Below are 27,748 nucleotides of genomic sequence, written 5' to 3'. Positions count from 1 at the left end.
TATATAATTTGAAGAGGGTGTGGGAGGTACAGCCCCCCCCCCCCAGAAAAATGTAGATTTTGATTGTTTTGTTTCATTTGAGTTTGAGGAAAATCAAGCGTATGTGCTCAACCATATAAAGTTCGAGTTTCCAAAAACTTTTTCATCTGACATCAGCTACGTTTATTAAACCTGTTCATTAGTTTAGATATGCATTTGCATTGCTACATACACTGAGCAGATGAAGAAAGAAAATTTTATGTCACGGTGAGTTTCAGTGGAATGTACTGTATTGTGTGAGCAGGCTGGGCACTTTTTGTGGATCTTCTCCTTTTCTTCACTGTAGTGTGACCATGGAGTTGGTTTATTTAATTTCAGTGAGCCAAAGAATCAACCCTCGCATTTGTGTAGGGAAATCCTGTTCATCTTACCTGAACTTCTATATAATGACTCTGTAGCAGCATGGCATTCTTTTCCACAACTGTCATTAAATTTGAATATTAATTGGTTCTTATTTTGGCAGTGTTCATTTCTAGTTTCTGCATTTTGTAAACTATGGTCATAATAATAAGTACTGTACTTTTCCACTGCTCTTGTTTCCTAAAGAGGAATCCTACTCTGTTGCTAGGAGTACTTGGACGTCATACTATGCTGCTTTAAAAAAGGGGAGGTTTAGTACTTTCTCAAAGTTTCTCCTTAGGATATGTTTTAAAATGATACCATTGGAATTACCTGAAATTATACATTTGCCTTGCATTTTTGGGGAATTTTTCTGGATTATTTTTGATAAATAGACTTGAATCAAAATCGATTCCCAGCAAACTGTCTGTTCCCAATTTGTAATCCTGTTTATCTTGCTTGATTACAACATTCTTTTTATCTTGTTAAGTTTAGTATGTACTATTCATACATGTTTTATTTAGTATTACACATACAGGCTTTATTTAGGAGCTCTTTCTTTTATGTATTTTCCTACCCAGGTATGTTTCTTTGTTTAAATTGCAATAGCCATTCTTGATATTTTTTCATGTAATGCACTTGTTAACAGTTTTTAGCTAGAGTTAGGCTACTAATGCTATAGATGGGTCTCTCTGCACATGGTCAAGAACCCAGACACAGGAACTGTGTTCATATATACTCCAAGAAGAAAGCTACAACATCCACTCTGTATTCAGTCTCTGTGAGATGGGTCATGGCAGAATGCCTGGGAGTGTCAATGGATACAAAGGGGATGCTGTGACATCTCTGCACTGGTCCAGTAATCAAGGAGCCTCAATCCTCACAACTGGCAACATTGAGAGACGTACACAATGGGAGGATGACAAGTACACACAGAGTAAAGTACAATTCCCCTTAAGAGCACACAGACTCACAGTCAGTCTGGAGCTGGTTTCTCCCTCTTTCTTCAGATCCCCAATAAGACTCCTGACTGGCACAGCTATAGGGCTGAGATCTCAGCTGAGTGGTCAACCAAAATATCCAGCACCCTCTCTATCTAACCAGTGCTTCATGTCCCTGCCCAAGTATCTGATGCACACAAACTTTGAGATTTGATTTATATACAAACACACACACACACACACACACACACACACACACACACACACACACACCTGGGAAAGGCTGGCACAGGTTTACTAGCTATGCCCCCTTCTGCCCTGACTAAAAGGTAGGCATCAATGCCACCAGCCACTCTTTATCAGCTACTCTAAGGCCCTTACAAAGCGTGTCCCAATACTACTGTGTAACATTATTATTATCCAAATGGTAGTTTTGACCAAGAAAGGCTATTGGAGTGGCCTGTACAGTGTCACCAAATACATGTGCCAGTACTCTAAGAGCTTAAATATCTCTAAACAAAGCAGCCACAATTAAAATGTTTAAATATATTTAATAATAAACAATAAAAGAACAAGACAATACTCAGAAAACAAACACAGGTACTTCAGAGTTCAGAATCAAAGGAAATATTTTAAAACAATATTGCAGGACAGTCTCAAAACATAAAACATCTAAACTAATCTTTACAATATTCCCATTCATCTCTAAGAGAGATACTATGCCCTGAATCTTACTTACAGACAACACACAGGCAGAAGTGCTGAGTGGATATTTCTAGGCCCAAGACAAGATACAAAATGCCTAGTCTCTCTAAGAGAATCACCAAATTAATATCAAACATTACTGCTGGATTAGTCTGGATGACATCACTTTTTGTTACCAAACTTCAGTTCCCAGGCTAAACCAGAAACTAACAGAATCTTAACATCTCTGTGTGAGAAATACATATTTCTCAGATCTTTGCCCTGAACTATGTAGCTGCTAAGAAGTCATAAAGCAATCAAACACTTTACATTTTAAACCTAGTAATTACTTTTCTTTTCAGACAATAAAAAAAACCTTCTAGCTGTAGACATTGTGTCTGCTTGCTGCATTGAAGCTAACTTATCTGATGTTGTAAATCTTTATTCATTCCTTACTGATAAAACTTTGGTTCCATCCTCAGGACTGACATGGCCGTTTCCAAGCTTGCACCAGCCAAAAACTCTCAGCTAAGACCTAGCCATAATGCCCCTCTCATAGTTACACCAGATCTCGTTTGACGCATTCCTCGCCAGACGTGCCTTGCCATCTCTCTCAAAGCTAAGTGAAAATTTGTGATTTTTTGTGTAGTTTCTCTTCAAACTTTGTTGATTTTTAGTCAGTTTAGCATTGTCTTACCATTGCCTATAACCTGCTTCTATTTCCTACCCTCTACCTTTGGCAATTATATCTCTTCCATCATTGGTACTGTCCCTCTCTCCTGCCTTTGGTAGGCCCTTCTTTACCACTTGTGGTATTTTTAAATACCATTGTTGGTATTCTCTGCTTTCTTTCACTTGTTGTTGTTTTTTCCTTTAGAATAGCCCTTTGTTGCCTGTACTATGTCAAAGTTAAGTTGGGGTTTAAACAGTGTGACAAGTGTGGGTGTAAGGTGCCCAACTCGGATGGCCACACTCGATGCATTTACTGTTTGGGCGTGGACCATGAAAATGCTGATTGTGACATCTGTTCTAGTTTTAGCAATCACACTCAAGCAGAGGGCAAAAACAAACCAATTCTGAAGGGTTTAATCAAATCACCTCTTTCGGAGGCTCTATCTGGGTCGGAGGTCTCATCACCTCCTAAGACCAAGAAACACAAGGAAAAACGAAGTTACTCGGTTCCTGCATCTCCATCAGTTATGGAACCGAGTCAGCTCCATGCTTCTTTGGTGCCCTCAGCGCAGACCTGTTTGGCACCAGGCCCTTTGTCTTCTACCTCGGTGCCATCTCTGATGTTGACTCATGTTTCAGTTCCAGCCTCGGCACCACCAGCTTCGGTGCCGTCCTTGGTTCTGACACTGGCTTTCACGGCCATGCTTGCTTCTGCACCATCCCAGGCTCCACAGACCATGACCTTAGTGCCTAAAGTCGAATATCTCCCAAGAACCAGATACTCTGCAACATATGACCCTTTTTTGGCGCATCGGTTTAGCCCCTTTCTTGAAAGTGAACAACAAAAATAGAGAGAGTATGGAGTAAACTCAAGCAACAACACCAGCATAAATATCAGAAAGAAAGAAGTTGCAGAGTTCCAAAACAAGAGTATAACACTTTGATAAATAAAATAACAAAAGTGAGCGCTTCCACGATCTGCTCAGATCGGTTCTTCGGACTGTTACAAAATGACACAACTGCAGTACATTATATACAAAAAAACATTGATCATTAACACATTAAAAGCAATTAGTATATCTTGTCAAACTAAGGGCATGTCAGTATAGTATGAATAAAACACAAGTGTATAAAAAGCTTTCAATGCTTCAAAGCCCGTGCTTTGAAGAAAGGTTTGAGGGACACTGCATCATTAATGCCTGGGGGTTTGTCTGCATTCAGTTTAAGTATCCATTTTTGTTCTAGTTCTTCTGTCATATTAATCAAATCTCCCCCTCTTGGTCCTTCATTAATAACTTCTGTGACGATTGGGGAGAGATGGGCGAAGGCTGCCAGCCTAGTCAAATAGAATTTGATATATAATTCTGGCGTTTGTAAATAAATGTAAAATACAGGCATGTTTTCTTGAGTGTAAAAGAACACTGTGAAATGTGGAACTGCAAAATATGTGACAACATTGCACTCTACTGGCCCAGTGAAGCATGTTGTGACCCTTTCATGTTAGAATTTGGCTCCAGTGCGTCTGGATGAAGGTTTCATGCGCATTGTTTTATGGCTAAAGTTTATGACCAGAATTTACATATGGATGGTGCTTTACTGTCCTGGTTTCTGTTAGAATATACATGTGAAATGCCTTGTATTGTTGTAAATTTCTGAGCAGGTGTTAGGTTGCTAAATAATGCAGTTTGTGGCCTGAGAACTCAGACCAAGTATTAACATGATGCAATATGAATACTGGGAAAACTTAAGTGTCAAAAATGATGTAATTTGGGAGGGCCTTAGAGACATGTTTGTTAGTAATGTTTAAATACTATTTCTCACAAGAGACTAGGAGAGCATTTTGATCTTGGATATCTAACTCAGCACTCTGCCTATGCTCACATGTAAGTTTTAGCACTGTGATTTCTAGAAGGAATAGTTAAATCTAGTAAAGATTAATTAGGTATTTTTCTTTGAAATCAGACCTGTCCTACTGTATTATTTTAAGTTTCTGTGTGATCTCAACTCTTGGATATCTCTGCGGTGTAGTAGTATTGTCTTGTGGTGTAATTATTTATTATTAAATATTTTTAAAACCTTCTACCTGTGGCTGATTTATGTAGAGATAAATTATGCTTTAGAGTACATTATGTATTTATAGAGTTTACTGTCTAAGCCCTTCCAATAAGCCTAGACTGAATAGTCACATTACCATTGGATAATAATATTGCACAGTAATAATTGGACACCCTTTTAAGGGCCTTTTAGTAGCTGATATTATTAGCTGGATGGTGGCAGGGATTAGTATCGTATGGTCTGGGTAAAGGGGCACAGCTGGAGAATCTGTGTCAGGAGTGTCTGTGAAGTTGTATAAATACTTATCTCAAAGTGTGTGTGTGGTGTGTCAGCTACTTGGCAGGGACATGAAGTACTGGTTGGACAAAGAGGGTACTGGAGGTTTTAGCTTGCCCAGCTAGGCTGAGATCTGGACCCTATAGCTGTGCAAGTGGGGAGTCCTATTGGGGATCTGGTGAACAAGGGAGCAACCAGCCCCAGGCTGACTGTGATCCCTGTGTACACTTAAGGGAAATTGTACTTTACTTTGTGTATTATTTATCCTTTCCTCTCTTCTAGGAGACGACCTCCCTAGTGTTAGTGGTGAGGATTGAGGCTCCTTGATTGCTGGGCCAGGGCACGGTCGTCACAACTTCTAACACAAAAAATTTAAAAACATGATGTATACCTTCCTTCTCGACATGTTTGGCAAGGGCATTTGTTTCTTTAACAGCTACAATATCTCTCATATGTTCTAATACACATTTTTTCAACATCCTATTTGTTTTACCTATATAATAAACTTTACATATCTGACAAAAACTAAAATATACAATGTTTTTAGTTCTACAATCTGCATAGAAACTCGCATCTGTTTAAAATTTTTTTCTCAGGATGAACAAAGGTAGTACATGAAAAAATATATCTACAGGCTGTGCATCTCCTACATGTATATGTCCCTATTCTCTGTGAAAGGATTTCATGTATAGTACAAGATGGTTTATAGCATAGCTGCCTTTTTAGGGATTTCTTATTAATAAAAGAAAATGTGGTATAGGGTCTATTACTCCATCTAATTCTTTTATTGCAGTTAGGATATTCCAGATCTTCTTAAAAATGCTACACAATACATTTATATCACTAGTAAAAGAAATAGGAAAACGCAGTTTAACTTCATTATCATTTCTACCCCCTAACTGTTGATCTAATACATGTTCAGAGAAGTAGGGTTGGCCTTTTGTACTTCTTTCACTTAGTGCATGATTTGCACTAGCATCCACATCTGATTTAGAATAGCCTCAGCTAAGAAAATCATCTTTCAACATTTTAGTTGTTTGCATAAGGTCATTATCAAAATGATGTAATCTCATATTCCTTAGCATCTGTCCCTTAAGGACATTTCTACTCTCAAGCCTGGGATACATGCTATTTTTGTGTAATAGACAGTTTTTTATTGTTAGTTTTCTGTATAAACATGTCCCTATACTATTCATCTCTGATTTTTTAACTATAACGTCTAAAAATTCAAGATTACTGTATGAATATTTATAGGTAAACTTTAAAAACATAGTTGTTGTATGTAAATAATCGATAAATTCAACCAGTTCCTTTTCTGTTTTCCCCCATAAAATAAAAAGGTCATCAACAAAACATGTATACCATATCACATCTTACTATGTTCATGCCCTTGTATTAGGAAAGTATTCTCCCATTGCACTAATGCCAGATTGGCGTAGCTATTGGCACAAGCAGTGCCCATAGCTACGCCAATCTTCTGTAAATAATAATCACAAAAATTAAAAACATTATTTTTTAAAACTATCTCCAATAATCCACATATTAACTAAATTTTATCATTAGAAAATGATTGCTTAATTGTTAAAAGTTCTCTAATATACTCTATGCCCCATTGGTTGTGGATAACTGTAAAAAGAGAAGAAATATCTAATGTAACTAGCATAAACTGTTGGTGTAAGTTAGCTGTCTGTACATATAACTTTTGTAAAAAAGTTCTAGTGCCCTTTAGGACCGAATCACATGTGTTTAAGACAGGATGCAAATTCTTTTAGATAAAAATAGACAGTGATTCAGTAGCCCAACCCTTACTAGAGACAATAGGTCTCAAAGGGGGGGTATGTTGAATTTTTGTGATTGTTTTGTATGTTTTTAAAGTTTACCTATAAATATTCTTACAATAATATTGAATTTGTGGACGTTATGGTTAAAAAATCAGAGATGAATAGTATAGGGACATGTTTATACAGAAAACCAACAAGAAAGAACTGTCTATTACATAAAAATAGCATGCATCTCAGGCATGTGAGTAGAAATGTCCTTAATGGACAGATGCTAAGGAATATGAGATTGCATAATTTTGATAATGACCTTATGCAAACAACTGAAATGTTGAAAGATGATTTTCTTAGCTGAGGCTATTCTAAATCAGATGTGGATGCTAGTGCAAATCATGCACTAAGTGAAAGAAGTACAAAAGGCCAACCCTACTTCTCTGAACATGTATTAGATCAACAGTTAGGGGGTAGAAATGATAATGAAGTTAAACTGTGTTTTCCTGTTTCTTTTACTAGTGATATAAATGTATTTTGTAGCATTTTTAAGAAGAACTGGAATATCCTAACTGCAATAAAAGAATTAGATGGAGTAATAGAACCTATACCACATTTTTTTTTATTAATAAGAAATCCTTAAAAGGGCAGCTATGCTATAAACCATCTTGTACTAGACATGAAATCCTTTCACAGAGAAAAGGGACATATCCATACAGGAGATGCACAGCCTGCAGATATATTTTTTCATGTATTACCTTTGTTCATCCTGAGAAAAAAAATTAAAATAGATGCAAGTTTCTATGCAGATTGTAGAACTAAAAACATTGTATATTTTAGTTTTTGTCAGATATGTAAAATTTATTATATAGGAAAACAAATAGGATGTTGAAAGAATGTGTGTAGAACATATGAGAGATATTGTAGCTGTTAAAGAAACCAATGCCCTTGCCAGACATATTGAGAAGGAAGGTATACATCATGTTTTTAATTTTTTTTGTGTTAGAAGTTATTAATGAAGGACCAAGAGGGGGAGATTTGATTAATAGGACAGAAGAACTAGAACAAAAATGGATAATTAAATTGAATGCAGATAAACACCCAGGCATTAATGATGCAGTGTCCCTCAAACCCTTCCTCAAAGCATGGGCATTGAAGCATTGAAAGCTTTTTAAACACTTGTGTTTTATTCATACTATATTGACATGCCCTTAGTTTAACAAGATATACTAATTGCTTTTAATTTGTTAATGATCATTTTTTTTTTATATGTAATGTACTGCAGTTGTGTCATTTTGTAACAGTCTGAAGAAGCGATCTGGGCAGATCATGAAAGCACTCCCTTTCTTGAAAGACTGGATTCTCCTTCAGCAGCCTCCTTTTGATCCACCAGGAGTCTTTCTGAACTAGATAAAGTGCTAGTTGTGGACCAGCTTCTGGCAGCTAAGGGATTGTCCACTCCAGCTAGACCTTCCGTACCCTTTGGCTCAGAATCCTTCACAGCATATTCTCCTGTTTATCCTCCTCCAGCCTCTACCCAGGCCCCGGAGATTTTGGTACTGATGTCCACCCCTGTGCATACTGTCTCGGCCCCAACTGCAGATTTTTCCCTGTTGGCACTGATCACCCTTGCTGCATCAGCTCTGGTGGAGCTGGTGCACTCTTGGAGCAGTGTTTGAACTGTTGGCACCTTGGTACCTAGTCCGGCGCCTATTTTTTCGCTGGCACCATCTATGTCCACAGCTCCGACAGCTTCCAGTCCTTTTGAAGCTCCTCACTTGGAGGTGGACTCCTCAGGGTGGGGTATGACCCCGGTTCTGAGGTTGTCCTTCTCGGTTCCGGGCTCCCATCCCTCCTTGGGCAGGCCTGCTTTCCAGGTGATGGAGAGGGTTCTTGCCTCCACAGCCTCACAGTCAGCATCAATGACATCGTCACCAGAACCCCTCTCTAGCATGCAGCTGTCACAACCGCCTACTTTGGGATCCCAGGCATGGGAGCCGTAAGACCTCCCTTTGAAGGGAACCCTTTCTCTGGAGTCCTCCTCAGAAGATCCCACTGGGGAGCCACCCCAGAAAAAATGGTGCAAGAGGAAGTACCTTGATTCCCCTGAGGAATCTATCACTGAGGACACTGATTACGATGAGGGGGAAGGGTCCCCACGGTCTCCCCCAGACGACATCTCATTTGGAGACATTCTCGAAATCCTCAAGCAGCGGGGAGACTGGAAGTCCTCTAACCCTTTTTTTGAGGAAACCGTGTTCTTGCAGGCCTTCCGTGCCCAGCCATCTACTTCCTGGGTGACCACACCTGTGGATGAGCTTATTAAGCTAATCATGCAGCGTGCCTGGAAGGCCCCAGACAATGTAGAACCTGTCCCCTGGAGGCCGGACAAAATTCTGTCCACCCCTGAAGACCAGTCCAACTGGTCCAAGCAGTTGACGGTTGATTCCATGGTCATGGCAGCAGCCACCAAGAGGGATCTGGCAGAAGATAGTTCCACTGTCCATCCTCCAAACAGGGAGTCTCGGGCCATGGACAGACTAGGGAAGTGGCCCTATGTTTCAGCGACCTTTGCCATTTGGTCGCTGAACTTTCTGGCACACTTCACTCGCCTCCAAAGAGACCTAATCTCTGAAATGTCTTCCTCTTTGATGGTGGTACTGCCTGATGAGGTGTGTCACACTGTTGCCTCACAGCTAGCCAACCTTGAATCTATCTCGAACTCCTCAATGCATTTGATATCTCACACCACCAAGGGGGCAGCTTGAGCTGCTGCATCAGGCATTGTCATAAGACGCCATGCTTGGATGCATTCTGTAATTTCGCAGACCCCTTTAAATCTTCCTTCGTCAACGCACTTATCGACGAATCTGCACTTTTTGGTCACAAAGTATGAGACACACTAGCACGAAGTGAAAAAGACAGAAAGACCTTATCTGCTTTGAGTATATGTTTTTCCACCCACTCAGAGGTCTTACTCCAGGAACCGGAGGGGAGGAAAATTGTGGTTCAAGAAATCCCAAGGATCTTTTCATGACACTCATGGTGAGAATCCCTCTGGGGCAGAGGGGGCAACTCATCTGGAAGACGCCCTTTTCGGGGTAGAGGGGGTCCGCATAACCAGGGCACTAGAGTTTCCTTCTCCGGCCGACCCTATCAGCATTCCTGAGCAGCAGCCCGATTGCTTTCCTCTGGAAGCAGTTGGCGATCATTTTTCTCTGCACCTACCAGCATGGCAACTTATTACTACCAATGTTTGGGTGCAGAGAATAATATACAGAGGCTACCAGATACCATTCAATTTAACTCCCAGTCCTGTCAAACGAATCCCAGATGTGCCACCCAGTCAGAGGGAGGTATCAGATTTAGATATAGAAAAGCTGCTAATAAAAAAGAGTCATCCAACCAGCCCCACCAGAACAGAGAGGATCCGGGTTTTACTCGAGGTTCTTTTTAATGCCAAAAAAGACAGAAGACTGGAGGCCAATCTTGGATCTCAGCCTATTGAACTAATTTTATCAAACCTCAAAAGTTCTGGATGGTCACAGTACAGTCCATTCTCTCCTTTCTAGGGAGGGACAACTGGATGTGCTCTGTAGACCTCCAGGATGCCTATTACCACATAAAGGTGGATAACCACTCCCAGAGATTTCTCCGCTTCTGGCTGGGAGCCAATCACTGCCAGTTTAGGGCACTGCCATTCAGTCTCTAGACAGCCCCCCAAGTGTTCACCAAATGTATGGCAGTTGTAGTAGCTCATCTTCGACTACAAGCATTCCAGTTGTTTCTGTATCTAGAAGATTGGCTCCTTACCGCCCTGACCAGCAATCTTCTAATCCGCAGCTTCTCTTACACTCAAGGCCTTGCTCTCCACTTGGGGATTACAGTCAACAAGGACAAATCTTAACTGTCCCCAACAAAAACACTGGAATTCATTGGAGCAGTTTTCGACACATCCTGTCAAGCTTCCCTCCCTCCTCACAGGCTTTCGAAAATAAGACACCAGATCCAAGCCCTTCTTCCACAGACCTTGGTATCAGTATGTCTTGTACTGCAACTCTTAGGCTCCATGGCAGCTACCATTACTCTAGTACCACTGGTGAGGTTGCACATGAGAATACTACAGTGGCTCCTTTCTTCACAATGGTTGATCTTAACTCACCCACTCGACCACATGATACGTCTTACAAACCTTTGCAAGCAAGAAATGCTATGGTGGATGAAGTCAGAATCGACTCTTTGTTGTCGAACTCTTTGTCTCCCCCAGCCCATGGCCACGGTGACCATGGATGCTTCCCTGTTAGGGTGGGGGGGGGGGTTCCAGGGAATGGCAGTCCAAGGCACCTGGTCCCCCATGGAGGCCAGTTTGCACATAAATGTCCTGGAGGTGAGGGCAGTTCTCTTAGCATTGCAAGTGTTCCATACATCCCTCCCTTCTGGGACCATTGCAATTCATTCAGACAACACATCAGTCTGGTATATCAACAAGCAAGGCAGAACCAGGTCTTACCCCGTGTGTCAGGAAGCCATGAGGATTTGGCACTGGGTGATAGCTTCCAACCGCTTTCTTATAGAAATGCACATTCCTGAGAGTTCCAACCTTATTGCGGACAATCTGAGCAGGAACATCCTGATGCCTCACGAGTGGTTCCTCAGTCCTGCAATAGCGGATCGGATTTTCTGCCACTGGGGCAAGCCTTGCTGCGATCTGTTTGCTTCCCCCTTAAACAACAAATGCAGAAGCTACTTTGCCCTAATCCCCCCTGAGGGGGAATCCCCGAGGGATGCTCTAATGCACACTTGGCCCCTGGGTCTACTGTATGCAATTCCCCCATTTCCCCTCATCCCAAAATTCCTCCAGAAAGCTCACAGGTTGAGAAGCAAAGTGATCCTCATTGCCTCTTATTGGCCCCATCAGGTCTGGTTCCCATTCCTATGGCCTCATCTGATTCACAGCCCGTGGATCTTAGATCATTCCCAAGGTCTGCTATCTCATCCTCAGGGACTGATTCACCCCAATCTCCACAGCCTCAAGCTTACAGCTTACTTTCGCCACTTCCAATGATTGCCAGGCTGCCTGATATCTCATCTCCCATCCGTGAAATTCTTCTGGCTTCACACAAACCTTCCACCAGGAAAATTTATTCTAGTAAATGGACTACGTTCTCTATTTGGGCCAAAGATCAGAACTTATATCCTTTTTCTATGCCTATTCAAAAGATCCTACAACACCTGATGACTCTTCTATATGCAGGAGCCTCAGCATCGACAATCACTGTACATTTAGCAGCTATCACAATTTTTCATAATGGATTTAATAATTCTTCTGTTATGTCGCACCTCCTGTGCAAGACTTTTTTGAAAGGAGTATTACACATTAAACCTTCTGTCAAGCCCCTGTAGATCCCTGGGACTTGACCTTAGTACTTCAATCACTAACAGGCCCTCCTTTCGAGTCTTTTGATTCTTGTGATACAAATTTTTTGTCATGGAAGACTCTACTTCTAGTAGCACTTACATCAGCAGGAACAGTATCTGAGTTGCAGGCCTTGAGTGCCAAGAGACCTTACTTGAACTTCCACATGGATAGAGTGTCCCTTTGTACTGACCCTTCTTTCTTGCCCAAGGTCATTTCTGGATTTTCCATTAACCAATCTATTGACCTGCCGGTTTTCTTCCCTCAGCATTCAAACGGAGGGAGTACCTTTTGCACACCCTTGATGTGCATTGGCAGTTTCATTGTTATTTGGACAGGACTAAATCTTTCAGGAAAAGGGATCAACTGTTTTTGGTCTTTGCAGGACCCAGATTGGGTAAACCTGTCTCCAAAGTGACTCTATCCTCCTGGCTCAGAAAAGTCATTACCTTTATCTACCAACAGAATAAGCTATCCTTACAATCCATAATAAAGGCTCATTCTACTAGATCAATGGTTACTTCTGTAGCTTTTCATTCCAGAGCCTCTACGGATGATACCTGCACAGTAGCCACTTGGACAAGACCTCATACCTTTATCTCTCATTTCAAATTGGATTTGGCCTCCAGGGGACGAGCATCTTTTGGTTCTATGGTGCTCAGGAATATCCTTCCTTAGGGCCACCCAGGACTCAAGTAGCTGGGGACTCAGTCCTATCAGTAAGGAATGAATAAATATTTACATCATCAGATAAAGAAGTTCTGTCTTACCATAACGTTCCATCTGTGTTGTAGATCTTTATTCATTCATTACTTCCCACCCTCCTTCCCCCTGCCTGGAGTCCTGGTGGACTTTACGAACTCCTGGTTAGGGTATTTGCTCAGACAGAGCCTCCTACTGTTTTTCTCTTACTATTTCTATTATATAGGGGTGGGCAAACTCAATCTGGAGTAACTATGAGTGGAGCATTATGGGTAGGTCTTAGCTGAGAGTTTTTGGCTGGCGCGAGCTTGGAAACGGCCATGTTGGTTCCGAGGATGGAACCGAAGTCCTATCAGTAATGAATAAAGAGCTACAACACAAATGGAAAGTTATGGTAAGACATAACTTCTTTTTATAGCACATCGTAAAGCACTTAATTTCAACTTATTTTCTTGAAGTTTTGTAAGTTAATCTTCGATGTTCCAGCAAGGTATGTTGTGGTTACATTCTTGAAGCTCAGTACATCATACAGTTCTGTATAAATCATATCAGTAATCACAAGTGACATAGAATTATTTACAAAATTCCAGACAGCTGGGCTGGCAGTGTCACAGATGTTAGTAGAAGTCAACCACATTCCCTTTCTGACTGTGCTCAGTGAGTGAGTGGGTCTTCATTATGCATGCGCATGTAAAAAATGGGCAAAGACCATTATCTTTCTTACTTCATCTGTGAAAACCATGTCCTTATGAAACTGGGAGAGTTTGTTACATAAAGCAGCGATGATCAGAAACCCAGATTCTGGGTCAATATTGTCATTCTTCACAGGGGTCAAAATGACAAACATTTGTATGACTGGAACTAAACAAGGCTATGGAAAATGCTGGGTATATCATAACTAGGTTTGTGTGAGGTTATATATGCATTAGATATAGTGATAATGCATGAGAACTTCTGAGGAGGTCACCATCGTCCTTGAAGAAAGTGGAAATGTGTCTTTATTGGTACTTTTATCTTTTCTGCCTCTTATCATGACATCGTCTTAATGTTGTATTTTTAATCTGTGATCTACCTGGTATATCTTAAGAGGACATTATCATTCTTTCTCCTTGCCTCATATATCTTTTCTAAATAAATATCTAGGGTTTCAGTGACAGATGATCTGAGTTAAATCCATTGATGTTCTCTCCTTCTGTACTCTTCATTTTTGGTGCCTAGCCTAACATAGGCGCTTTCTTGTTTGCCATTGACAATATGCCGATCAGAATAAGCAAACCTGAGCTGTAGCATTTCATAAATGGAGTAGTATAAATTAATGAGATTTTAACAGACATCTGATCTATAATTTAACTCATTTTAGTGTGTATATTTTCTTTTTTCTTTACTTTTTCTAGCTTACTGTCATGCATTCTTTTCTGTTTAGGATGAGCCACAGTGAAGTTCTTTTCTATCCATATGACTTTATTCTTCTAAATGCATTTACCACACCAAAGAAAAAGATCAAGGATGATTTGATCTTCTGAGAATAAAGACAAGCAGTCCAAGATATGTCCTCATACTCATTTTACACAACCGAGAATCAAGGTGACTAATCTATGCAACACATTTTGATATGTTCATATAAAAATATTTCATATAATACCCGGCATATACAACTTTGACTATTAATAATCTGTCCTCTTAGGTGCTACTTCCTGAATGATATGCATCATCACTGTATCTTTTCACAGCTGTGATGCAAGTTTATTCTATTCAAATCTGCGTAACTCTTTTTGCTAATGCATACCAAATGCCATCCAAGAAAAGAACCTGACTAATTGTTAACTATTTCATTTCCTTTTTCATTAGGATGAATTTGTTAAATCCATTGATGTTCTGCCCTATGTAAACTTGTATTCATCCTAATAGTGTGTGCTGATTTTGGGGTGCGATTAAAATCTTTATCCTATGTTCTTCAACAAATATTTTTCATGATTTTGTGAGCATCATCAACCATTATAATGACATAACCAGTCTGTATAACTCAAGCTATTTCACACTTAAAAAACTTAAATTTATCAATGTGAGTTAAATTCAATGACTTATTTGTGCCTTATTGACTGATTTACTCCCATTAAGCCAGTCTCCTCTTCTCAAGGGAGACATGATGTGATATTTATACTGACTATGGTAAATTTGACCAGGACACTAGGGAACTTCCTATATTCTTTACATGTAAAAATAAGTACTTAGCAAAAATGCACAAGCCTACATAACTGAAGTCCATTGAAAAAAATAGGAATGAAACTAAATTAGAGTTTACACTCCCCACAGCCAGTTCATCAGCAAATAAAACATCCTAAAATTAATCTCCCTAACATACAAAACTTATCATACCTAGCCAGTATTTCCTCTACTGCATCATGAAACTATTCCAAAATATTTTAAACATATACATATATACACTATTTCACGTCTGTTCACTAGCTTACCAACAACAAAAAGCACTAGGCAACACAGTCATGGTAACCTTTGTATCATGTTTCTTTATCTCTAGTAATGTCTACTCATGTGTATTCAATTCATGACACAAATTCAATAACAGTTTTACTCAGGTTGTCAGTTGTTAAACTGTGATTTATTTATAAACTGAAGTACAGTGAACATACTGTAGGAGACATAAGACAGAAAAATTTCAATAAATGTGCCACTAAAAGCAGTATATTATTATACATAGCATCATAACCTTAGGTTCATCAAACTCCCTTTTTAAACTCAGAGTGATACAACAGAGCATTCTCTACTTATATTTTCTAACTGGTGAATTTATAGAAGATTACCAGGAATGCATGCTCTAATATAACCTTTTTGCCAGTGCTGAACGTTTCTTAAGAAAAAAAGTACAGTCTATCAAATTATAATTATTTTTAGCAAAAGATGACTAAAAATCAGAATAGCACATTTATGTTCATGATCTCTTTAAATAAATAAGACACGTGCTTCTTCCAAAGCTTGATAAACGCAAAGCACAAACAGCATGCATTTTACTGATACAGAAGTCCAACCTTTACAAGTACTTTTTTGCAGATGTTTTAATTCTTATTTCTTATTTCTTTCATGTAAGTATTATACAGTTATAATATATTATGCTGCTCATGAATCTAACTCAGAATATAGCTATATAATCATGTCATGTAGAGGAAACTTGTATCATAAACTGGTTAGATTGTATTGAAATTATTATACATTTGATACATGAAACAATGTGAAATTATCAACCTCCTTACTATATCCCCATTTGCTGTAATTATATTAAACAAACAACTTATTCCAGCTTCCCTGTTATCCCGACTGCAATAAAACAGGTATCAGAAAAAGAGTGAAAGAAAAAAAAATGAATGAACTTCTCCATGATTGCCTTTTAGCATCATGTTATTCATTGAATTAGAACAATGCTTCAGTTGTTGACAGTGTTTTACGTATTAATTTTAAGAAATCATACTGGCAGCATTTGTGATATTTAATTGTGTCCATTAATTACTGACTGTTGGTAATATTTATTTTGTAAGATTTCTTATTGTGTTTTTATGAATCATCATCATCATTAAATTCCAAAGCAGTTTTATATATTCAATATATTTAAATGCCATTAGAAACTGAATGTACTAGGTCATCTATATAACTCTTAAAAAGCAATGTTTCTTACAGTCAACCACTGGACATATTGCTGTAATTCTTTTGTTTCTTTTTATTTTTCAAAGTTTTTATACTACATTAGCTACCAAAGCTATTTAATGAGATATTCACTCAACTCAGTTACTGATCACATCTTGTAATTCGTACAATATAACATAGTAACATTCTGCAACATAAACCATAAATGTTATGCAGTAGGTCTGGATCTGTTACACACTGTACAAATATAGTCAAAATTATCCAAATATCTTGGAGCAGGCATGTAATTTTTTCAGGAGACAGTATAATGCCACTCCACATTTTTGGGTCAAGAGTTATATTTCACATTACAAATATAGAAATTCAATAAATTAGGACTCTCAACACAACATCTGTATATGGCAGTGCTAATAATTTTACAGTTTACTCAAGTTACTTTCTGTTTGATTCAAGCATTCTTAAATTCCTCTGATGGATTAGGCTTCTCTGTCTCTCTTTAAAAAGAATGATCCTAAAATTTCTTAACCTGAAATCTCCTTATTTTATGTCTTAAGAGTTTTGATTATGCAACTTTCTAATTGTATAAACAAGCCAGTCTTCTAGTTTGCCTGCTTTTTAAATTGCAGTATTCTTACTCATTAAATTCCTTTATGCACATGGCAGTTGATATTAATTCCTGACCCACTTATTCCTCCTGCCTGCATTAATTATATTTTCTGCTGTCTTTTTTCTATGCAGGTAGCTAATAATGTGTTTTACAAAGCACTTTTTACTTTCTCTGCTATGGACAGCCTGGTGAAAAGTATTGTGTTTTAGTTTACATACATTCAGTACTATTATTTCCTTTGCAAATACCAATATAGTTCCTCTATGTCCTCAACATTTTCTTACTAGATCAGTGTGCAAATGTGACTTTATTCCCGCAAAGTCACTCTTTTAATTCTATTATATATAATTTTGCTAAATCTCTAGGGTAGTTTTATTCCTGAATTTCTGATCTCTGCAACTTTTTTATGTCACATATATATATATGCCAGTAGAATGAAGTATGGGCTGTTATAATATGGTAAAATTATATGCAATATATTAATGTACAGTAAAATATAATACAGTACAGTCAATGTGATATATCACCATGGTGATAATTTATCATTTTTGGAAGGTGTTACAATGATGCCACTTCTGTGAAAGTCAACATTTAAAAAAAATGCTATTTTTGACTTGGAAGCATCTGTTGCAAGTAACTCAATCTTTACTCGTATATATGATGCTGTTTCTTGGAGGGTTGAAAAGTCATGATTCTTTGTTGTTTCAGCTTTTGCTTAGTTTCATCATCATCATCATCATCATCATCTCTGTTAAAGATACTGATCTTTTCACCTTCATTATCTAATTAGATAGTAGAGTATAACCCAATATACACATAAAAGGACCTGTGACACAATTGTAGTTCACAAAATAAATAAATAATGAAAACTATACAGGAAGGGTGTAAGGAATGGTAGGGGGATTCATTGGGAATAACTGCATCACAAATTATAAAGTATAATGATAACAGGAAGGGTGTAAGGAATGGTAGGGGGATTCATTGGGAATAACTGCATCACAAATTATAAAGTATAATGATAACAGGAAGGGTGTAAGGCATGGTAGGGGGATTCATTGGGAATAACTGCATCACAAATTATAAAGTATAATGATAACAGGAAGGGTGTAAGGAATGGTAGGGGGATTCATTGGGAATAACTGCATCACAAATTATAAAGTATAATAATAACAGGAAGGGTGTAAGGAATGGTAGGGGGATTCATTGGGAATAACTGCATCACAAATTATAAAGTATAATGATAACAGGAAGGGTGTAAGGCATGGTAGGGAGATTCATTCGGAATAACCGCATCACAAATTATAAAGTATAATGATAACAGGAAGGGTGTAAGGAATGGTAGGGGGATTCATTGGGAATAACTGCATCACAAATTATAAAGTATAGTGATAACAGGAAGGGTGTAAGGAATGGTAGGGGGATTCATTGGGAATAACTGCATCACAAATTATAAAGTATAATGATAACAGGAAGGGTGTAAGGAATGGTAGGGGGATTCATTGGGAATAACTGCATCACAAATTATAAAGTATAATGATAACAGGAAGGGTGTAAGGCATGGTAGGGGGATTCATTGGGAATAACTGCATCACAAATTACAAAGTATAATAATAACAGGAAGGGTGTAAGGAATGGTAGGAGGATTCATTGGGAATAACTGCATCACAAATTATAAAGTATAGTGATAACAGAAAGGGTGTAAGGAATGGTGGGGGATTTACTTGGCCTCACAACATATTTTGTGACAATGTACATTATCAAATATGGCAGAATGAGTGCATGAAGAGGCAGGATTAGTCATTCATAGATATTTTGTGCAGTCTTTCTTTCTTCAGTTGCATTTCATACATTCCAGTAGTATCATTTAATACCAACATGCTCAAACATCCAGCTATGTTTATGTGTACTTCACTGCAAATATATGATATATGTGTAAAAGGTTTAAATAGTGACTCTGTAGGTAGCATAATACAACAGAATATAACATAATAATTGCACTTGCTTGCACTAGGAATACACATTAGTACACCCTTGACAATGAAATGTAGAAAAGAGCAGTGTATGCTAACCTTTAAGTACTGGACTCAGTCATTTTGACATATAAAGAAACAGTGTTTTAGAAGGGGTGAGGAAAAGATGGTCTTATCTAACAGGACATAGTATATGCATTTAACATATAATCTAAACATCTGTTTTTAGTGGGGTTAATCAAGCAAGTGAAAAATAATTTAACAGAGAGATAAAAGGGATGCAATAGGACAAAAAGCAGTTATGCCACAGAAACAAATGTATTCTACAACCATCAAACAACAATGGCACCTTCAATGAAATGAAGCAATAAAACAGCTATGTAGTATGTAAATGTGATAGAGGAATACAACATGCTAGAGACTTTAAAGTGAATATATCATTAATGAAAAAGTGGTATGTTATAATAGTTCTTAGCAAGTCAGGTGAGGCAATGCATATACTGCCAGATCACTAATAGGGACTAAGTCTGAGATGAGACATACTTTAAGTGGGGCTTGTTGAAACCACTCAGCTGGTCTATGGCTATGTGGAAGAAAGCAGAAGAACTTGCCAACAAGCCCTGATACTGGATCATCTTTGAAGAATTAAGGAAAAAAATGTGTATTATTTGCACATTAAACTGCACTGATTATGTAATGAACCTTCATGAAGAGTACTTTTCATTGACACTTAATGATTAGAAATAGTGAGTCAGCTCAGTATAATATGAACAAGATATCTACCAGACAAGTTAATGTATATTATGGAATCTCTTCAGAAAAAATAACAGAAAATTCCCTTTAAATGGACGGGAAAGCTGAAAAAAAGTTTTGTAAAGTTAAGAAGTTTACAAGGAAATCTTGGGTTCTTGGGGTACACAGTATGAGTTGACATCCATGACAAAACAAACATTCTTATGTTTTATATCTATGTACATAACAGTACTCATACACCATTGTGCTGTGCAAATGGGTGCAGAATAGATTTTTTTTAATTTCTGGCTACTGACTCCGAATTCCGTCTTACTATATTGGAAACCTGAAGACCTAACATTTAGTAACTACAGACCAAAATCAATGCAAGGGCATATTTATCATTGCAAACCATTTTGTTTCAAAGAATTGTTATCTGGAAATAAGGGGAGACCCAAGGTGGTTATTTATACTACTGGGGGAAATTTTGCAAAGGCATTGAGGAACTTCTCCTACTCTTTTGGATAGGTGCCATAGAACCTTTTACATCTACCTGAGTTATGTTTTAAAGGAAAACGTGACTTTATTACAGGAATTTCTAGCTCTGTGATACAGTGTTTCGTTTATAAACACTACATTGATTGACTGCCCCTCTAGTTTCTTTCAGTGTTTTAGGATCCAAAATTTAATCAGAGCAAAATTGTTAGCACAGTATACATGAGCAAAGTGTAGTATTCCAATACAATTTTTTGAATTAAACTATTAGGAATTAGCCTTGATAGTGAGGTTATGGACTACCACCATCACCATAGCTACATGGATATATGCAAAATTTCATCTAGGATGCTGTTTGATCAATGGGCATGCTACAAGGCTTTGCAATGCATATTGATTGAATATATATTTTCCCAAAGTGCAAAAATGTGTAGTCATCTATATTAATCAAACTAGTACATATTAGACAGGGAGAACACCCACCTTCAAAAATCAGTTTTGAATTCTGCTATACTTTGATTTGAAAGCAAAAGTTTGCAAAAATCGCATCCATCAGTTCTACAAGATCATAAATGTTTTACTTGCTTCACTGTCTTACTTAAGACATGCATATTGCAGTATGTGTACAGGTATTCATAGATATATCTAAATTAAAATAGTTTATTGCATGGACAACATTGTACTATACCTGCAATGTTTAACATAGTATGATGCATATCTGATGAATTGCTGTCAGATTTGTCAGAGTAGTCACTTTGTATGATGTCAGTAATCATTTTTTTAAGGAAATGTATTCTTATTGCTCATTTTACTAGTACTTAGTGTTTTCATTTATTTGGTGTCAGCTGTTAAATATCTGATTATTTCCAAATATATGCAAATATATAATTATTTATATAGGTACACACGCTTGCATGTATGTCTGCAGACAGCGGGGTGTGTGTGTGTGTGTGTGTGTGTGTGTGTGCGTGAGTGTGCGTGTGTGTGCGTGTGTGTGTGTGTGTGTGTGTGTGTGTGTGTGTGTGTGTGTGTGTGTGTGTGTGTGTGTGTGTGCGTGTGTGCGTGCGTGCGTGTGCGTGTTTCTGTGTGTGTCTGTGTGTGTGTATTTGCGTCTGGGTGTGTGTGTGTGTGTGCATCCATAAAACTTACTGCATACACTTTCTAATTACTTCAAGAGTACACATCAAAATGCTGTGTGATGTTACATCACTAACTCAAACAAAGTCAAACTGAAAAATATAGACATCATCTTCAAAGTCTGATGTTACAGAGACAGGTGTGTTTCTCTGATACTTGTCTAATTTTAGTTGCTTTCTGCATCTTTATATCCTCTCCCTTTTCCCTTTCTCTTGCTACCCCTTCACCTTTCTACTCAATCTTTACTGATTCCTTTCATAAAACTGTTACTGCTTCATCAGAAGGAATGCTCTCTATGTAGTAACATCATTAAAATTCAGATTAGTTCATATATGTTTTACCTAATAGATGTCACATTCAATTATTTTCTCTTCTACTGCTTCCCCTCCCTCCCACTGATTTTACTGCCCAGTTAATAAACTCCCACAGTAAATCACATTAACACCAAGGTAAAGGTCACTCAGTACTTGCTGTGCATGATGTATTTTCTTTCCTAAACAAAGACCTTGACAGGGTAGATTGCTGTCTGATCACTGTGTAAGTATGCATATGCACATCACCATGTACTTGCCAAAGATATCCACTGCTCATATAACATCTGGGTGCTGATATACTTGCATTCTCTACAAGCACTTGCACAGAATACTGAAGTATGTAATTTCAGTATACCTTACTATGAACCAAATTAATGAAAATGCTGTACTGCCACTTTCAATTAGCCATATTTGTTTTAAATGAATGAATGAATTAATAAGAATGTACTATACCCCTTAAACCCACCACTCCCATTTGGGAAGAACTCATTCCTTCATACAGATCATTGGTAAATTGAAGAACATTGTTCCACCATTATAGACTATCAAGTTACACAGACTACATCTACTCCTGTTAAAAGACACTTCATTCACTGATGAGTATTTTTATTTAATGATCTGCATTTCTCTACACAGTATGAGTAAACAAAGGCATCTCAAACAATGCTCTTCATGTTAAACTTTCACTGTGTTATAGTTTTTTTCACAATTAGTTTGATACATTCTGAAAGTCATCTAGTAAAATATAAAATTCGAATTCACATCTACTGTAAGCCAGAATAATTGTATGAAGGTATGAAGTCTTTCCTTGACGTGCATTCCATTTTGACTAAGAGCTTTTCTGGACCTACTTCCCATGGTCAAAGTTTGGGCATATGGTTTGAAGATGTCATGTCAGCATTTTTCCATCTGGCTGTCCAAGGAATTGAGCTTGCATTAATGGTTTAACAAAACACAGCTGTTTTTGAAGTGACTTGGACTAAGTCACATAATAAGACAGTGTTCCTGGTCTCTGTCTGAAAAAGTTCCATGGGGATCATCACTATACTATGGTAACAGACACAAATAAATAAATGAGGAAAGCTGGGAAGGGATATTGTCTGTCATTGTCTTTTTCTGATATTTGTTGCCTTACAAAGAGCAGATTTTTATTCTGTGTTTCATCATGGTCATGGACACATAAGCATTAATCTGCTTTTTGGAGCTAATGATGTATATCTAAGGAGACTCATAAAACCATAAAAGTAGCATTCCTCCTATGTGGAACAAGCCAAATACCTACACTAGCCCATATTTTCAATTATATTATTTTCATGTGTACATTTACAGAAATTCACATCCTTAATACTATTTTATGTTTTAGCAGGCAATAACAGTTACAAAGATGTTAGTGTCTCTTGTTTAACTGGCAAAAAACTGACATCAAAGCAATAGTAAAGCAGTTCAGAGGAGGATTTGCAAGGAAAAAGCAGTCTTGTATTACACCAAATGAACAAGGCATGGGAGCTGCCAGAATGTTCTATACTGCTTCTGACTTAAAACTACATAAAAAGTAGCTGTAAGGAAACATCGAGCGCACATACCACATTGATTGCCCAATATTTAGAAATGGCAGAAGCTGTACCTTCAAATGAAGCAACCAATATTTATTGGGTTATGGTGTCATTTTGTGCAAAACATGAAATAAGGTGTTGAGCATAGACATTTATCTTGTTTTATTCTAAGTCTCCACATCTGTGTAAGCTTAAAGATAGCTTGACTCTAATTATTTGGTCATCAAGAGGAAATATTTTTAAACTGCAATACATGTACTTTAATGGTTTCCACGGAGACCAGATGTATCCAATACAAAGACTCATTAGTCACTGTAACACAATTTGATAGGCTTTTGCAGTTTCCACCCATCCCCTCCCTCATTCCCCATCTTTCCCTCCTACTGCCACCTCACCAAACAAAAGAGGAAATAATTGCATTAGCTAATCAAGCTGCATTACAAGCCATGATGACTAAATTGTGACAAGGGTGTGTCACGGCACATCTGTTTTTTTTTTCCTTCAGTAAGTCTGTTTTAGTTGGTTCTACTTCCTTATAAAAATATACTAAAAATAGTTGTTCTATTAACACTTAAGTACTAATATGAAACATTTTTATAACTTAATAGAAGAAATTTTCCAGGGAAACCATCCCTAATATTTTGTTTGCATACTCCCAGCTTCAATAGCTGTTCTGCATCTGTCCAGCTAAGCTTTAGCTTGGAAACTGCATGGGGACTTTAAAGTACGGTAGAACCACAGTTTGCCCCCAAAACAGTACTGTTGTAATATGTACAGTAACCTGAATTATGCTTGTAACTAATTTTATGCCACCTACAAGTTGTGTGCCACACCCTTTGTTTAGGAGTCAGTAGGATCATGTGTAGCAGGAAAGGAAACGGAGAAAGGAGAAGAAGCAAATTCCAGCTGTAATGTTTAGCAAAGGGGATAAGCAATGTTCTGTGATAGTTGAGGGATATGAATGTGTACCGCATGAACATGTATATGAACTTATTGCCATTATTATGGCTATTTACTCCACTGTGCTTTACTTTCAGTAAGTTGGATTCATCAGCTAAAAAAACACTTTAGATTGTGAATGCCAAACTTTTCCTCTGATTTTTAACAGCTGTTTTCCTTGTCTCACTGTCTGCCTCCCTGTCTCTTTGTGGTTGATCTTTTCATGCATTAAAACATAAAACTTGTTCTATCTACCTTCCATTCTATAATCTAATAGTGCATACTTACTATTATTCTAAAAATGCAATACATTAAAATAGGCCATTTTACTCTCTTATTAAGCTGTAACCATTAGAATGCTAGAAGAAAATGTATTACATGGAAGAGAGTGAAATAAAAAGCTGAAAACGAGTTAAATAAAGAGCATTGTAATTATTTCTCCCGTACTTCATACCACCTCTTTATTCACATTTGCATTCTGTATTGCAAATGTCACCTACAGTTACCTACAGTGGAAGACACATGCCCTGCATTTCTTTTATACAGTCACTCCTAATTTAGGGAAGTCAAACACTTCGTTGTAGTTCACTGAAATAATACTTGTTTTCAAAGCCATGCCATACGACTTCATATACTTCTTGCTGCAGCTGTATTTGATTTAAGAAAGGATGCCTGACAGCAGCCTAGCTTCCCACAAGACATCTGTCCTGGTAACACACAAACAAGCTGGCACCGTCTGTGGGTTGGGCTGTGGCAGACTTGAACCAGCTAAAACATTTCTTCCCCCAGACGTTATCCAGCTGAAGACTATGTATAATGTAATTCATCATCTGGGTAGTTCGACAGCGTGAATTCCCATTTCAGTTTAAGAGGGAAGTTTAAAATGTGTGATTCATGTTATTTATTTATTGTCCAAATGTAAGTGCAATTCTTTGAGGTTTTATCATAAAGTTTGTAAGGCTGTTAGCAATACCAAACACTGAAGACAAGTATGTTTGCATATTAAATAAGCGCAAGTAAAAGTAAAAAAATGAAAATAATAATAAAAAATGTAATTTTCTCCCAACAGTAACATTCTTTATATATAACTTAAAACTTTGAAAACTATAAGGAAAGTGAAAACCCTCACTGCCATCATGTCTTGACAGTGCCCACATAAACGTCAGGAAATGTGGACAAGGTGTTAACTCTGTCGGACATGTAATGGGAAAAATACCAACTCGAGAAAGTACAAGTGCTAAAACTTACTTTTATTTAATCATAAAATACCGGAGTATTACTTAACCATCTCAGTTACCAGTCCTTCTTGAATAGATTTAACTGTACTTTTCATACAATACATTAGGTGGCGAGCGCTTACTTGGCATTACTGGAGAAAAAAAGTTTGCAGACAGATGTGGTTGGAGTTACATTGCTTTGAACTCTCTGGGAGTTGAAGACCAAGGAGCAGTGTAAAAAGATCAAAACGATAATGCCTTGCAGCAGCGAGCTCACCAGAAAATAAATAAAATATTAAAAATAAATTGGAGTATGGTGTCCTAGCACTTTAATTTGTAATATCAACAAAATAAAAAGTTCCCGAATGGGCCGCAGACAAAAATAATGTCTGCTCAGGTTAGATCAGACACCTAGCAATGTTATGACAACTGTTTTCCCATTTAGTGCAAACTCCAGTACACGAAGAAGAGAGACGAGGTGATTTCTGTGAAGTTATTTTGTAAGAGGTTTCAGCCTTCCTACTGTCTGTCCAGCATAGTTAAGAAGTACAAAATAAGTGATATAATGCAAGTCTGCGGACAACTTACCTGCACTGCTAGACGGTAATAGAAAGAGAACAAGGACCACAAAAGCACTCCATATCCAACTTTTCTTTTTCCACCGTGTGTGGATATCCATGATCACAGGGTCCATTGCAGGGTCCATTGCACTTTTGATTAATGTGTCTGTGTTTTTGTTGCTTTCTTTTTTTATTTATGAAGAGTCTTGCACTATCCCCACAGAGTGCAAACAATAAAGGACACGATTCCAAGTTAAGTAGCCATAGCCGGTGGCCGAAGTTGGCGACAGTGTGCCTGATGATGTGCCTGTGTTACTAAGTGGGGAAGCCTCGGTTCTTCTTCTCTCTCCCTGTCCCCCTCTTCTCTCCTCCTTCCTCGATGTGCTCCTTCTGAGGCTTGGACCACAAGTGATGCCCCCTTTCTGACGGTTTGCTGAGTGATTCTGGCAGGAAAAAGTTTCGAGAGGCAGATGCAAAGATTGTCAATCGGCCAGCAGGCTAGCAAATCGGCACTGTTCAGTAAACGAACAACAGTCTTTCATTGGGTGGGAATAACATAAAAAAGTTTTTTTAAGTGGTATTCACTGGAATAGTGGGAGGAAAAAGAATCGTTTTACTGATCTTCCTTTCTCAAACCGCTTGAATGCGTGTTAAAAAAGGCAGGCCAGCGGGAAGCTTGAAATGGAAAGAATGCATCACTTCTGGGATAGAAAGTATGCAGAATCCTAATCATCACAGGTACTATTACTTGTAAGATGATGACCTTTCCTTTCCCATTATACTGACACACGAGCGACTCCATACACACAGGTATGTATACTCCACGCGTGCTCTATGCACATATACACTCACAGTTGCGTGTGTGTACGTGTTTCTAGGTTCCTAGGTAGTAACTACGCTTGCAGTCTAGGAGACCACTCAGAACGCGTGCTGAGATTCCCAGTTGCCCCCAATGTCTCTTTAAGTGACCTTTTTAAGGTCACATAGTAGGCAGGTGACAGCTGAGGGATTCAAAAGCTGCATACATATGCATTATACGTACAGTATAGATAGATATGTATATACACAGACACACACACGAAACACTGCATACATATGCATTTTATATGTGTGTGTGTGTGTGTGTGTGTGTGTGTGTGAGTGTGTGTGTGTGTGTGTGTATACACATAGACACACACATAAATATACATATAAATATATATATATATATATATATATATATATATATATATATATATATATATAGATACACACACACACACACACACAAATGTGTGTATGTATGCATGTATATATATATATATATATATATATATATATACACACGCACACACACATATTATATATATATATATACATGCATACATAGTGTGTGTATGTATAATGCATTTATTCTTTACAATGTAATTTACTGTACTTGCCAATCAAAACTATTTAGACATGTACCGCTGTGACATCTTCCAGATGGTTCCTGACTTCACTCATCAACCAAAGGAAGCAGTTAGAAAAGATGCTAAAGAGATGGCAGCTGGGAACACAGGTGATGAGACGAAAGCATCCCACATCTCTACTTAGCTCAAGGATAAAAATGCCAGTGAGTTTCTTTTGCATGCCCTAGGTCTTCAGTATCAGGGATCCAACAACTATGTTGAAGCCCCATTGGAGGACATCATGTCC

The 27,748-nt window shown here is 37.9% G+C and overlaps 1 protein-coding gene across 2 annotated transcripts in view; it reads right to left on the bottom strand.

The window, feature by feature from the left end:
• Positions 1-26,575, bottom strand: part of COL5A1 (collagen type V alpha 1 chain) — a 1,013,097-nt gene extending 986,522 nt beyond the window's left edge. The window contains exon 1 of one of the 2 annotated variants that reach the window (XM_044058757.1): positions 26,100-26,575. In XM_044058757.1, coding sequence (XP_043914692.1) covers positions 26,100-26,217 — 118 coding nt within the window. In that variant the 5' untranslated portion in view covers positions 26,218-26,575. The remainder of the gene's footprint in view (positions 1-26,099) is intronic. The other variant, XM_044058756.1, reaches the window with a different exon arrangement.
• Between the last annotated feature and the right edge of the window lie 1,173 nt (positions 26,576-27,748).

Source organism: Protopterus annectens, chromosome 16.part0, assembly GCF_019279795.1.
Source record: "Protopterus annectens isolate FY-2018-M chromosome 16.part0, PAN1.0, whole genome shotgun sequence".
Lineage (NCBI taxonomy): Eukaryota > Metazoa > Chordata > Ceratodontiformes > Protopteridae > Protopterus > Protopterus annectens.
This window is presented reverse-complemented; position numbering and strand designations above follow the sequence as displayed.